We start from the raw sequence: 14,134 nt of genomic DNA on the forward strand, positions 1-14,134 counted from the left end.
GATCACAGAAGACAAACAACCAACAGTTGTGAATGACAAAAAAATTAATAATACTCATGACCACTTTTGTTTGCAATTATGAAGACATGATCGGTTAGTTTAATGTGATGAATCAGAAAATGTTCCCTGTTTTTCAAGGTGCCCGCAACTTTTAATTTGACACAGGGATAACCGGAAGTTTTTCCACGCGCGACAGTGTTCGGCGCTAGTTTCAAACACTAAACTCTGCCATCAGCCAATATGGTTCAAGAATTTCACGTTTTAAGATGCTGTGGTTGTGAAACATTCCAGGTTCAGCAGGTAACGTCGTACTTAAGTAACAAAGCGCGTGTTTCTGTAGGAAATGGCCGGTTTGTAACGTTACGAGGCTCGTAACAGAGGCAGTTAATCATCTGTTGAGAATCTGCTAGTCACATCAGACGCCAGAGTTAGCATAGTAGTGAATGTGAATGGAGATGTTCGATCAAAGATCCGCTTTAACCTATGGCTTTAACCCTCTCTGGTTCGATGAACCAGAATGCGTTACTTGCATTATTACCTCATGTTTACTCTTTTCATGATTTGATCACACGACAGGTTAAAAAAGCAAAAAAATGGAACTGCAAGATGTGTGGGGAGAAACAATCAGTCATCAAGGTGAGACATTGCATACATTTAACATCTAACATGTGCTGTATACTACCCCCATCCTGATTGGCTGTTTACATGTGGTGTAATGTAATGCTGTCACTTGTGGCTACAGTATCTCAGCCCAGCATAATGTGATGCGAGATGTGCTTCCTCAAGCATTTGGGAAAACTTCTCAAAACATGTCTAGTATTTGGGCAGGCGGCATAGTGGTCTATGTAAAACCAACAGAAGTGGTAGGCTAATGAGTAGTTTGGTACTGTAACAGGAGTATGGGCGTGGTACTGGGGCAGACTGCAGACGTCACGTCCAGAAGCTCAACAGCCTGAGAGGAGAGCTGCTGGAGGAGGAGAATGAGAATGCCTGGTCGCGATGGTAACATCTCTCCCGACCCTACCTGTCCTGACTGTGCCAACATAACTAATTGCCATATAACCAGTTTCTTATCCTGATGATGAACCTATGTTCCCATCTCTGCCATAAGCCAGTGTGAAGGACTGTGTTTGCGTTGGTGACAACATATTGCATTAAATAGGATGTATTGTATCCTTTTGTCGTATTACATTCCATCTGACTAACTTTGTACTTAAGCCTAAACATGAGTTACCACAGAGATTGCCGTTAATAGCAAATATACCATCCGTGTTTTGTTCTTAAGGGAGGAAGACGAGGAGTGTGAGTACAACCAAGAAGACAAAGGCCTCCCCAGTGAACCCCATCAGGTGTGTAGTATATCAAATTTGAGGTTGTCCCAAAGTATAGGTGTCTTTAACGCTAAGGATTACTCAAATCCCTTGACTCTATTCTTTTAGAGTTTGAACGCCCTTTTACAGAGTTTGAACAATCTCTTTTTCAGGGTGATGGAGAAAGCCGTTGGAGTAAGTATGTTGAGACAGCGGCAGCCGTTGATGATGATGATGAAGAGGAAGGAAACATTTACACTGAGAGCAAGCGGTTTGGCAGACAGAGTAACATCAGGTTAGTAAGTTACTGTATAAGACATTCCACTTTCTTTTTTTGCTCGCTAAAATGAGAGATTTAGTGAAAGTATTAAGTCTTGATCCTTAACATTTCTGAGCTTGGTTGAAATCGTATTAATCGTTTAATTGTAATGACAGATCAAGTATGCAACATTTTAAACATGGTTCCAATCCCAACAGAAGCTAAATTAGTAGATCTTGCTCTCTATCTGAACTTGATCTGAAACAGAAAGAGAAAGAAAGGCAGAGGTGCCAAACGAGGCTTTGGTTGCCGTGGTGATGATGATGATGAGGAGGAGGATCAGGTAGAAGTGGCTGGTCCTTGGAAACGTGACAAAGGCCACAAACAGGTAAAGGAAACCTGATGTCTACTCTTGATTGCATGGGAATTCTAAAGTACTTCACCTGCTTAGAAGACACAAAAAGGGTTAGAGCGCGCAGGAGTCTTCAGATTTTTCTAGTTTTACTCAGGTGCTCTTCTGCTATGGGTGAGGTGAAAATCCAAAAGAGAAAGGAGTTTGCAGAGGCACTCCGATATTTTGAAAAGAGTATAAAAAGCCTTTAATGTTACATGGCAAGCACTGTTTTAAAAGCACATGAGCCTTCGCCTTATGGCTATACGCTGATGTGGTGTGTAAAGTTTTACATGGGAAGAATAAACTGTTCACATCCAAAAGTAGATAATAGCTATGTATTTTAGTAAAGATATATTATTGAAAGGTGCTAGGCTTGGATGTATTGTCATTGTCTGTAACCATATTGCTTTAGGCACCAGCACACTTAAGGTCAGTAAACTCGTCGGCTGCGTGGGAGGATAATGGGTTTTCCACCCCTTCCTTCCACCCCAATACTCCAACCCCTTTTGCGGCCAGCAAACCTCTACCCAGCGGAGTCCCTTCCCGAAATGTCCCTGGAAACCATCACGGTACCAGCCTATCAACAGAGCCCAATGCCAGTAGACCGACTGGCCTAGTAGCTACACAGAGACCTCTGGGAAACAATAGAGAGGCTGACTCATTCGCACCCCGCCCAGTAACCAAGGTGAGTCAACCCGAGAACAAGTCCTCCAAGTGGGCCAGGTTCATAACCTCACCCGACCTGGCACAGGAGGACCAGGAGGAGAGTGCACATGATGGAGACTCCCTCTGGAGTGGCACAGACGAGGGCTCAGAGAAAGTGTGGTCTGTGCCGGGCTGTCAGGACTCGGACTCTGCAACAGGACGTAAGGAGCGCAACAATTCTAAGACTACCCTCGAAAAGACTTCACATTCCAGCGGCCTGTTTGGCGGTGTGCCAGGGCGGGCCAATCACTGCGGTGTGGCAGATAAGATAAAGTCTGCAGCTGCCTGCTTTGGGTTTGTGAGCACAACCAATCAGATGGCAAGCCCCACTTTCAGCACTCGCCCTATTGGCCAGGAAATGCCAGTCTGTCATCAGCCCCCGCCTGCCAAAAGACCTTGCCCAGGCCTTGCCGTGAGCTCCCTTTTTCAAACTGATGAAGACTTTGATTACACATTTTAAACACTAGTTTGTTTGACTGTTTGTTTTCGCAACAATGTCTGTGTGTGGGTTGTTTGTCTTCATAACAGTGTCAGTCTGTTTTTCATTGTGGTAGTAATGACTCATTTTCAATAATCTGTAAATCCTTGTTAATGACACAAAATCCCTTTCATGATGATGCAGCAATAAAATGAACTACTAAAAACCACTTGTACATGCAGTTTCCTTTAGAAATTAAATACATGATAGGAACTTTGATATTAGAAAAAAAACAGCAAAATGTTTAGTATTTGCAGAAGGATTTTATTTTGGTCAGACAGGGCAGAAACGTCATGGTAATAACAGAGGACAGCAATGATAACCTAGGTTGAATAAAACAAAGCATAGACTTGAATCCATTCATTTTGACTGACAACAGAAACACAGGGTCAGATTTTTGTTTTTACTTGAACAAACCAATAACAAGAATGCCATACATTTTGTACTGATAAATGCTTTAACTACCAATTTGCTTACTTCCAATAACAGTAAAATATATCCTCTTTAGTATTGGCAGTGAGTAAAACTGTATAAATTCCAATAAATGTAATTTATAAGAATAACCTTCACACCATTAATATTAGTAACACGTAGTACTCATAGTCAAGGATATCTGTCTAAGAAGAATACATCTTCGTTTAAAAGTTTCTGAAAGCAAAAGCTACGCCATTGGTATCAAAGTTAATGATTGCTTTTATGCCTGAGATGCTCATATTGGCAGGAATATGACGGGAAAAATGGCTACACGTTAAGGGAAGGCAGAGTTGGTAGACTAGTTAATAGAGTGATGCTCATGGTCAGTGCTGACTGGGCAGTAGATTATTATAACCATGGTCCTCTTCTGATTTGAGCCCCGCTGTCCTCATGCTTCACTTCTGGGGACTCTTGGCGTACTGAATGGTGTCCAGGGCCGACCCGATGTCGAAGTTCTTGGTGGTCAGGAGCCTGGTCAGCCAGCCGCCGTCGTCTGTGAATCCCATGGAGAGCATCTGGGACAGCGACTCCACCAGCCGCGGGTCTGCATCTGCAGAGACAAGTACGGATCTCAGGTCATCACATATTGCGTAATTATAGAGCGATAAGTGTTATTTATATATAAATGGCCGTTAAAACAACTCATTAAAACACCCACCACTGTTACACACACCTATACAGACAATAATTACGGTGTTTGTCTGTCTGTTTCCAGACGAAAGATAAGCGTTTGCTTAATGAGCCTTACCTTGTGGCAGGTGTGGGTAGAGGGCAGCCTCGCGCAGGCCTGTGGGGCCCTGGGAGGAAGAGGAGCTGGTGCTGAGAGCCTGAGGCTCCTCCGACCCTTCCTCCATCTCCTCGTCCAGGCGCATGGACTGGAGCTCGCCCGTCGACGGGTCCACCTCTTTGGAGCTGAGGTGGGTCCACTCCTCATCGCTGCCTATGTCCTTCTGAGCCTAGGGAGAAAAAGGTCAGAAGCCTGCCATTTAGAACCTCTGCTTTTTTTTTTTTTTTTTTTTTTAAGGGTTCACACAGTTTTTTTTCTCTCTCGAAATGAGAAGCTGTGCGAGTAATTATATCCAAGTCAAGAAGCAGAAAGGGGATCGGCGCGATGGCAATTTAAATTCTATGAATCCGATGAAGTGTTTCTACTCAAATTACAAAACGAACAGTCATCCTAATTATAACCAAGGGAAGTCTTTCATGTCATTGTACTGCACTCTCAATAAGCCACATGGAATGTGACTCATCCACATATTCTAATCTGAGCGTTTCAGCCCGGCTAGGAATTGGGTGTCTGGCTTCATCAGGCTCATGTGAGGCTATTGTGCACAGAGAGAATGTGCAGGGGGGGGGGGGGGGGGGGGGTCATAGTTAGTATTTACACAAGAGTGGACAATCAGTAAGGGACACTTTGGAGAGAGGGAAATGGGAAAAGACGAGATACAGTACCTTTGCTCCCTCGCTGGTGCTGCTCACGCTGCTGTGGCTACCTGGTTCTCCGCCCGTCCCCCGGGCCACTGGTTTCCCACTGGTCCCCGAACTGTAGTCGCTCTGGTTGCTGGAAGGACCCCCTGACGCAGGAGGTGTGGGGTTTACTTTGGTCCGTGTGCCCTCGTGTTCCACGTCAATGTCAACGTCGATACCTGCAAAACACCAGCCACAGTTAAGAGCTCATAGATCCAATAGTCTTTTATAAACACAAACATTCCTTTGAACACATTTCTGTGTCAATTGCTGTTGTTTTATTATTATTATTATTATTATTATTATTATTATTATTATTATTATATAAAGCAAATAATAATAATATGTTACATACGTCACCTAACAGGTGAAGGGGTAGACTGTATGTCTTACCCTGTGCTACTAAATTGTGGAACAGTATGGTGAGAATGAGGCAAAACTAGGTAGGCATTTACCCAGGGGGCTAAGCATGGCCGCAACTTCCTCTCCAATACTCTTCAGATATTCCACATTGGCCTCGTTAGCGGTAGAGGTACCTTTTTGGAGAGAGAAGAGGGTAGAAAGTTAGAGCTGGAAGTGGCCTTCAGTTCTCACGTGTTCGCATTTCTGCGCAATACTTTTAGCATTACATACTGTTTTGACTGCTACTTTGCCCTTTACAAAATTCCACTCTGATTGAACTGTGGCAGTTTGGTTGGTCCTTGTTGACTGACAGACAGACAGACAGACACTCACTCACCTGCCTGAGTGGGGTCCTCGGCTGCGGCCTCTTGGCCCTGCTTAGAGGAGGGTCTGGATCCACATGGACCCTGCTGGTTCTGGTTCTGGTTCTGGGCTTGAGCCTGAGCCTGAGCCTGAACACCAGCCCACATGCAGTGCCTCATCTTTCTCATCCACTTCCCACGAGGGAACCACTGTGTGTTGGAAATATAAAGAGAGAGAGAGTGAAAGAGAGAGAGAGAGAGAGACAGGCTTGGATCAAATTTGGGCATGATTTGTGTCAGCACTTCAAAATGGTAGTTATGAAAGATTCAATCTGTGAAGTCAGGAAAATTACTTCCTCATTACGAATCAGATTAACATCATGGTCTTGACGCGTTTATATAATTTTAATCAAATTATGGCCTGAATTTAATCAGCATCATAAAAAAAACACACAGATCATCAGATTCATCACTTTTTTAAACTACACTGATGGATAAATGCAATCAAAAGCTTGCTGATGTAGCTATATATGAACAACTGTTATGCCTAAATGATCCTAATGAATCTCATACAGTACGTTAATAAGGACACAAAAGGAGCTTTAAGTAGGGTTCAGACCAAAGATTCCCGACGAGACGAGCCGCAACGTTCTAATACCTTGCAACGGCGATGAAACACGTTAAATGCTCTGCGACGGCTTGCAACTACTGTACGTGCAACTTCTAATTCACACCGCTGCAACTCAACTTGGGTCTCGTCGCGTCGGATAATCTTTGGTGTGAATTGGGCTTTAGATTGCGAGCCTCACCTCAAACATGTTGTTCATGGGCATCCAGATGGGCAGCAGGGGGTGCTCCTTGTGGAGGCCCTTGGCCTGGCAGGAAGAGCACAGGTCGTAGTCTGGGCAGACCGTGCACTTAAAGCGGGTCCCAGCCACCGGGCCCTCACAGCCATCACAGGTCACTCCGGGGTGCACCATGGGAGGGTGATGAGGGCCGCCGTGAGGACCGCCGTGAGGACCGCCGTGATGGGGGCCACCATGGGGGGGTCCACCATGAGGGGGTCCAGGTGGACCCATATGGGGGGGTCCAGGGGGCATGTGGGGGGGTCCAGGGGGACCCATATGGGGGGGTCCTGGAGGAGGGGGGAAAGCGCATCCTGGGAAGCCATGGCCAGGGAACTCTCTGTCTTTCTTGTGCTCTTTTCTCTCTGGGGGAGGCAAATAGAGGTGAAAAGGTCAACACCCACGGATGCTTACAGTTAGTATAATGAGTGAAGACGATACTCATAATTAGTGGCACTAGTCAGCAGACATAACTAACTCATGGCAGTATATTATAAAAGGACGCCAACTAAGATCAAATGAAATCATAATGACATACAAAGCTCTTGTCTTTGAACACTCACCCTTGATGAAGAGACGGAAAGTGCCATCCTTCACTCCTGACAGTCCCATCATGAGTTCATCGTCAGAGGAAAAAGCAATCATGTCTCCATCCTCATCTGATAACAGAAACAAAGATTAATGTAGCCTACTATAGACCAACATGTAAAGCTTCTGATTGGATAATCTTTCCCAATTACATTTGTTAGGCTAATTGCTATACATTTGATAGGTGATGCATTGGATAGCCACTAAAATTTTCTGTGTATGTTAACCCAATGTTGTTGATATTTCTTTTCAATAATGCTTCCCAGGGAGACACACCACCAAGTTAGACTAAAATGATCGAATTGCCAAAGGTATGCGCATGGCGCATGCGCGCAGTGATGAAGAAACGCGCATAGAGAATAATGTTTTATTTCTTTTAAAAACAAGAAGCATTAAGCGTCTCAATCGTATTTATAAAGTATTTACTCTAACACTCTAAACATAAGCCGAAATAGATCCGTGTTATGACGACAGCAGCAGTAATCAACGCTATGATCACACTTCCGCAACTCCAAGCCTTTTCGGGCAGACATCATAGCTCAAAATGTAAACAAGAAGTTCTCACGACAAAGCAAACTTGTGTCCTTTTGACAAAACAACGTAGACAGACTCCATATTGTTTGAACCCATTATCAACCACTGTGAGCAACCACCCTTCTTAAGTTATCAAAAAATGTAGACCGGTAACATTTTATTTCACTGCGTCATCATATCCCGTGACAGACTGGCCCATTCTAATAACGTGGGCCGAATGTTATGTGACAGCTCATGTCCAGTTGTTGACGATGGCAACTGTTAAGCTTTCAGGCTTAATTCATAGGCTACATGTTTAAAGTGCGTTAAAGCAGTTACTGCGTTGCTTACCTTTGTAGAACATTTGAAAGGGGCCATTGCGGAGATTGCCGAAAACATCCACAACCTTTCCTCTCAAGTACTCAAAACTCGTAGACACATCCTGGTCAACGGCAAAGCGTCGAATCTCCCTATGGCATTCCTCTTTGCCCAATAAGTAGGCTTTCACGGTCATCGACATTGTCGTGTCTTGGTAACTCAGATGCTTGTCGGAATCTGTTTTGGCGCAGTCTGGTTCAGGGCTTTTGCCTTCGATAGCGGCGCGGTGGGTTTCCTAGCTTGGATTTGTTATCCGGGCTGTAAAGCTCAAGCGTCAGCCACAGCATTTATACTCCGATCGCCACTCCTACTTCAGAGTCATGGCAGTAAGCGTCTTCTGTCTGAAGGGGAAGTCCGTTGGCTGAGTGGACACGCCTAGCCTGCTATTGTACTGTACTCACATGCACAATACCAAGTAGTACCAGGCAACTGTAAACATAAGGGAGGAGCGTCGTTAAAGATCTCGTGGACGGCAGGGCAGTGACACAGCACTTTCCACCGTGGGGATTTCCCCCCTCACCTATTTTTCAGGTTCCATGCTGGATCTGTTGGCATAGGCCTACATTGTAGCCATAGTTCTTCTTGAGCCCCACTATATTTTTAGTATACGCGCTCCAGCGTTCTGCAGTAGGTGCGCCTTGGGCACCCAGTACAACCGCAAAGTGATGATGGCACACTGCTAGAGGTGGTCAACCTGATATGGGTATCTTAGACGACGGAAAGTCACACCATTAATAATATAGAATGATAGCTTCACTAGTCAAGTGTAGTGGCTGTGCCAAGCCTCATTACAGTAGTAAGCTATTCTCATTACCAGGCCTAATTTTGCGAGTAGTTTTCTCGGAGAGGAAGCCGTGTTACTGATATTGCCATCATTAAGAATATTGCCACAATATGTCAAGCTCCACTAAAGTGACTGTCTTGTTAAGTATTCTATGTGCGTAATAATTAAAGATTTGGCGGTATCGGATTTGCACCTTTGACTTGGGCGAATACATTTTAAGGAGCTTACAGAATATACAAGCATACACAAGTCACACAGAACTCTCCTTAAGTCATAAAGACTACATACTTGTGTACAATTAACTAGTGTTGCCACCTGTCCAGGTTTTACCTGATTGTACTTCTTTATAATGGTCTGTCCAGGGGGGGAAAAGATTCTCCCTGGACACTGACTGTCCCGTTTTTTCTACATGCTGCGTAAAATTGGTATAGTATCAAAATGATATTACTAGGAGCAAAATAATATTAGACCTATTAATAACATTGTTAGTATATACATCCATTGACATTAACGATGGATCGAGGGTTGAAAACTACATGACTCAGGCATGTCTCGAGCCAAGAAGAAAAGAAAACCTCCAGAACTTTCTAGGCTCTTCGATAACTTTCACGAAAACGGATGTGGTACGAAAACAAACTTTAAATAAAAAATAGGCTACCGCATGATCACCATGAGTCAGGTGACAAGGTCTTCCGGAATGATGTAAACCAAGCCCAACCTACTTTTTTGATAACATAGCCTACTTATTTCCCTCCTGAAATCAACGGTGACCTGCTTGACAAAAAACGGTGATGAGATTTTATAGACGTAACAATGACTCTGCGTTTTCTCTGCGTACCTCACATGGAATTATATTAAAGTCTGATAATAATGTAATGCAGTGACATACTATGCTATACTGTATATATTAGTCTACTATAATTATTTTGGAAGGAGGTATAGGTAAAATACAGCCCGCGACATAGGCTTTATTAATAGAATACAATCTGACAGGTTCCAAAACATATAATGTCCAATGTATAGGCTAGCTGAACTAACCAAGAGAGTTGAGCTGAGTTACACGTGTCGTCAATGAATGGAATCATTATAGGCTTGTCTTTGGGGCCGCATAAATTCAGACATCGTGAATAGATTTCATCATCTTTCTCTTGCAGCCTACCCAACTCTTGCCCTCCTCACATTATGTTTTTACGCTACCGTGACATCATCATGTCCCAGGGGGTAGCCTTAACGGACAGTCCCAAATTCTTGATCAGTTTTACATCAGCCAGAGCAGAATTCAACGGCGCTAAAAAAGGCTTCACCAGTAGATGGCAGACTATGTACATAAATGCGTGGTTGTAGTGACTGTTGAGTATTCGTTTGTTTCAGCGGGTTATGGAGGGACTTCTTCTGAAGTACCCTGTAAACATGATGGCATAGGTGTGTGAGAGTGTCCACCAAAGTCTCTCAAACACATTTGACAAGGATCATATTGTTAAGCACTACAGTGGGAGCAAGGGCCATATAGGCTAATGTATTCAACCTTGTTGTAGCCTATGGCCACCAAAAGCATACATGTCCACAGAACAAGAGGGGTTAAATTGTCTTGGATTATTGAAGTGTTATGTTGATGTAGGCTATATCCAAGATGATGTAGGCTATATCCACGTTGTATCTCTTGTAGGCTATAGTAAATATAACAGCATTTATTTATAGGTGACACATTGGTCAGAAAAAAACAACATTCTTTTTTGGAGAGAGGTGAGGGAAGTGTCAGTTTAGGTGAGTGGTGTCCGAGATGCTCCTATTATATACCCATATAGAAGGTGTTGTAGAATGGGAAGTATATGGAATGGGAGAGCTATACAGAATCAATCTTGACCCTCCATTGTCTGTTTTGAATGGAAACCTGGAAGTCCAATTTGAAGCTGTGAGATGTGAGTCTGGAATATGGGTCATATTGATGTAGCCTGTAGTGTGATTACAAGGAACATCTAATAGAGAACACCTGCACGTTTGTGACATGCCGACAGACAGCAGGAGTGGAGTAAGATATGTGTAATGAGCACACATAAAATACCATTATATTCCCTTGAGGCTGCCCTCTGCCTGGTCCTCAAGTTAAGGCTGTTTGAACCATTGTAAAATGCCGTGTCTGGGAAGTATGAAACCACAAAATTAACACCTGCCAAAACAGCTGAAAGTTATTATCATGTAGAGTAGCCTATGGCAATGTGATGTGTGTAACCAAATTACCTGCTTGACAAGAAAGATTTTATGGGATTCTTGTGGTTTCAAAGACTTTTATATCATAGAAGGATATGGCAGCCACTATATACCCCATGAAACTTTGTTTAGAGTGGAAACTTAATTTGTAAAATAAAATAATAATAATAATTATTTAAAAAAAAAGATGTAGGGGTGAAAATAAATTTAATTGAACCCTGTCTGTTCTTGATTGCTTAATGACGTGCGGATGCTGGGATGAGACTTCCATGTGCTTCACATCCGACCGGATGGAGGAGCATCTGCACCACGGCTCAGCCAGGCAACCCACTGAATGAATATGAATATGAAAATGAGCTCTATGCTGCTGGCTCACACATTTCCACCGCCCACTCACACGCTTAATACATGCCTCTCTCTTTAAGCAGTTCCTCACTCGCAGACTACCCCAGGAGAAGGGAAAAGGCACCCCTCCCCTCCCTCTCTGGTTACCCCCTCCACTCACCTCCTCCTCGCAGCCTGTGCGCGAATGAGAGCCGCGATCTCCGCGCAATAACAAACACAGCGCCTGGCGTGAAGTACTCGCTCCTGGTCGCATCATAAAACGGCCGCCGCGTAACAGCCACCAGCCCCGCGTTCGGCTCGGACATGATCCCGGTGATCCGGAGATGAGGCTCAGAAATGGCACCTTCCTAACGGTCTTATTGTTTGGACTATGCGGACTTATATCGCTGTCCTGGTACACCGCATTCAGCAATTCCAAAGGTAAGGTATCCTCACCACGGGGGTACGGGGCGGGGGCACAATGATATACCCACTAGGTTTATTATTTAGCTATATAGTGTCCGGACATGTTCGCATGAACAAAATGATTTGTTCATATAGTGTGCACATTCTCTGTTGCCTTTGATTTGCGCGGACTGCTGAACTGTACACTGAATCACAGGACTGATAAGGCATTGACTGGCTCGGTGTCTGAGTCTACCTTTGTCGTGTAGGCTGTCTTTTAAATTAGCGATACAGGAGACTCTGCGGTGTTGCCTATAACTCCTATATGGCCGTACTTTGTAGTACAATATCCTCTACAAATGGTCTACTTTGTATTTCATACAAATGGTTTACTTTGTATTTCATACAAAGTATAGAGGAATTTGTATTGCATTTTGGAAACATGAATGTTGCCACAGCGCCCTGAGAGAAGAAGAAAACGGGGAAAAAGAGAAAACAATGACAAATTCCCTGGTCTGTTTTAAATTATACGGGTTTTGACACGGGGTTATAAGCCACATGTTGGTCCTCGTTTCGTTTTATCCATTTAGTGTTGAGTTGAGACTGATATCGCTGGGGGCAAGACAGTATACAGGTAGCAGCAGGAGACGAGTGTTCATGGTAATGCGTTAATCATGCTCCTGAGATTCCCACGTCTGTCTGTGTTTCTCCGACTTCGAGCGCGATTGTCAGCAGTTGCAGACATCTACAAATCTCATTAAGAAAATATTGCAATTGTTTTGTAGCTCAAGTCCACGTGCAGCTAACCAAAGTAGGCGAGAGATGCAGATTGTGCTGAAGTTTGGGCACCATATGAAGTTTGTTGTGGTCTGGTTGTCATACCGGATGACAGGCTTTGAAAATGCCACACGCACTTCAACAATATTAGGCTACATGTGCTCATTTCAACATCTTCGAACTAACCTTCAAACCTGCAGCATGACAGGAGGTGATCTGAAGGTGTAAAAGCTCAGCTTGTGGAAGGGCAAGATGAGAGAGAATCCATTAGACGATATGCTGACACAGATCTACCTGTGCGCTTGAGATCATAACGTTATCCGCCTAACGACTGAGACGACTGTCGGCTCTGTAACGTCAATCATTCTTCACAAAGGCAATAAAGGCATGAGGAACGGGTTATTATTTATTTATTTTGAAAGAAAGGCGTAAAAAAGAATAGGCCTACTTATGTTTGGGTATTATTCACAGGCAATGATGTGTAATATTGTGGGTTAATTTCTGGTCTTGCTCTTTTTCATTGGCGCTAATGACTTTGAAATGCATACCTTCTTGATGTTCAAATATCTAACCTATTCGTTAAAAGCCCTCCCACGACACCTGATCTTGCCCTGCAATTTCGCTAAGGCCTATATGAATTCTGAAGCAGGCAGCCATATGGCAGTACTGTGTGTAGTTGGGGATAATCTACCCACTCAATCTGATATTCTTTGCTTCAATATCAACAGCTTGCTTAGGTCTATGCTTGAAACATGCAGACAGGCAGGCACACACACACACACACACACACACACACACACACACACACACACACACACACACACACATCCTCATCCTCAGTAGGTTGATTGTTAGTGCTCACCATAATGCACACCACCTTATTGAAATTCATGCCTTGTCGTACACAGGGCACCTTAGGGCAGTCCTCTATACACATCAAAGTCGGTATTTCTTTGTCAGCAACTCGTCATCGTCTTCTTCCTCCTCCTGTTCGTCTTCATCTCTATCATCACCATAATCTCCCTGCAACTCACTTGTTCAATCCCCTAATCTCCTCCTCAATCTCCTGGACATGGTAGCCTACATCTCCATTTCTCTCCTTGCTTGCCGTGTGGCATGCAGGCTGCTCCCAGGCTGCCGTAGCAGTGGTGCTCTGCTGCACAGTCTGTCTGCTACAGATGCTAATGAAGGGGAGAGGGAGAGGCAGTGTGTGCACACATAGGGGAGAGCATGCTGGGTTTGATTAATTCAGTCTGGCTAATGGTTTAACATGAACCCCATGGCCACGGGGGACTTCTATTCCTACGGGCTGAAGGCTGACTCAATCAACCGCTGAAAGATGAGACAGGATCCGAGCCACCAGTTTCCTTAGTTACTTGCTAACTCATCTCCACAGATTCTCGGAAGGTTTACAGTGGCTAGATAACGTATCTTTAACCATACGTTTCACACCCAAGTACTTGAATTATTAAAATGTAATTAAAGTTATTACAGTGTTATTACTTATTCAAGACAGTATTT

At 43.9% G+C, this 14,134-nt stretch overlaps 3 protein-coding genes across 3 annotated transcripts in view; 2 read left to right on the plus strand and 1 right to left on the minus strand.

The window, feature by feature from the left end:
- Nucleotides 1–177: 177 nt before the first annotated feature.
- On the plus strand, nucleotides 178–3,312 carry mrnip (MRN complex interacting protein). The gene is made up of 7 exons (XM_062524641.1): nucleotides 178–300; nucleotides 577–636; nucleotides 896–1,002; nucleotides 1,286–1,349; nucleotides 1,484–1,605; nucleotides 1,837–1,957; nucleotides 2,376–3,312. The coding sequence occupies exons 1-7, from the start codon at nucleotides 241–243 to the stop codon at nucleotides 3,126–3,128; spliced, it is 1,287 nt and encodes a 428-aa protein (XP_062380625.1). The 5' UTR covers nucleotides 178–240; the 3' UTR covers nucleotides 3,129–3,312.
- A 77-nt stretch (nucleotides 3,313–3,389) lies between these two features.
- On the minus strand, nucleotides 3,390–8,499 carry sqstm1 (sequestosome 1). Its single transcript, XM_062524371.1, has 8 exons — nucleotides 8,089–8,499; nucleotides 7,200–7,295; nucleotides 6,601–7,001; nucleotides 5,827–6,001; nucleotides 5,543–5,623; nucleotides 5,073–5,266; nucleotides 4,369–4,576; nucleotides 3,390–4,170 (listed from the first exon to the last, which is right to left on the minus strand). Exons 1-8 carry the CDS (start codon nucleotides 8,255–8,257, stop codon nucleotides 4,016–4,018), a joined length of 1,479 nt encoding a protein of 492 aa, XP_062380355.1. The 5' UTR covers nucleotides 8,258–8,499; the 3' UTR covers nucleotides 3,390–4,015.
- A 3,057-nt stretch (nucleotides 8,500–11,556) lies between these two features.
- The window catches only part of mgat4b (alpha-1,3-mannosyl-glycoprotein 4-beta-N-acetylglucosaminyltransferase B), a 129,791-nt gene continuing 127,213 nt past the window's right edge, over nucleotides 11,557–14,134 (plus strand). Inside the window, exon 1 of the mRNA XM_062524361.1 lies at nucleotides 11,557–11,872. Coding sequence (XP_062380345.1) covers nucleotides 11,776–11,872 — 97 coding nt within the window. The 5' untranslated portion in view covers nucleotides 11,557–11,775. The remainder of the gene's footprint in view (nucleotides 11,873–14,134) is intronic.

Source organism: Sardina pilchardus, chromosome 21, assembly GCF_963854185.1.
Source record: "Sardina pilchardus chromosome 21, fSarPil1.1, whole genome shotgun sequence".
In the NCBI taxonomy this organism is placed as follows: Eukaryota; Metazoa; Chordata; class Actinopteri; order Clupeiformes; family Clupeidae; genus Sardina; species Sardina pilchardus.

Coding starts and splice junctions, on each gene's coding strand:
- mrnip (XM_062524641.1), top strand. CDS start 241: ATGGTTCAAGAATTTCACGTTTTAAGATGCTGTGGTTGTGAAACATTC. Junction 637..895: donor AGAAACAATCAGTCATCAAG/GTGAGACATTGC, acceptor GTACTGTAACAG/GAGTATGGGCGTGGTACTGG. Junction 1,606..1,836: donor GGCAGACAGAGTAACATCAG/GTTAGTAAGTTA, acceptor GATCTGAAACAG/AAAGAGAAAGAAAGGCAGAG.
- sqstm1 (XM_062524371.1), bottom strand. CDS start 8,257: ATGTCGATGACCGTGAAAGCCTACTTATTGGGCAAAGAGGAATGCCAT. Junction 5,624..5,826: donor CGAGGACCCCACTCAGGCAG/GTGAGTGAGTGT, acceptor CTCTCCAAAAAG/GTACCTCTACCGCTAACGAG. Junction 5,267..5,542: donor GGCCATGCTTAGCCCCCTGG/GTAAATGCCTAC, acceptor GGTGTTTTGCAG/GTATCGACGTTGACATTGAC.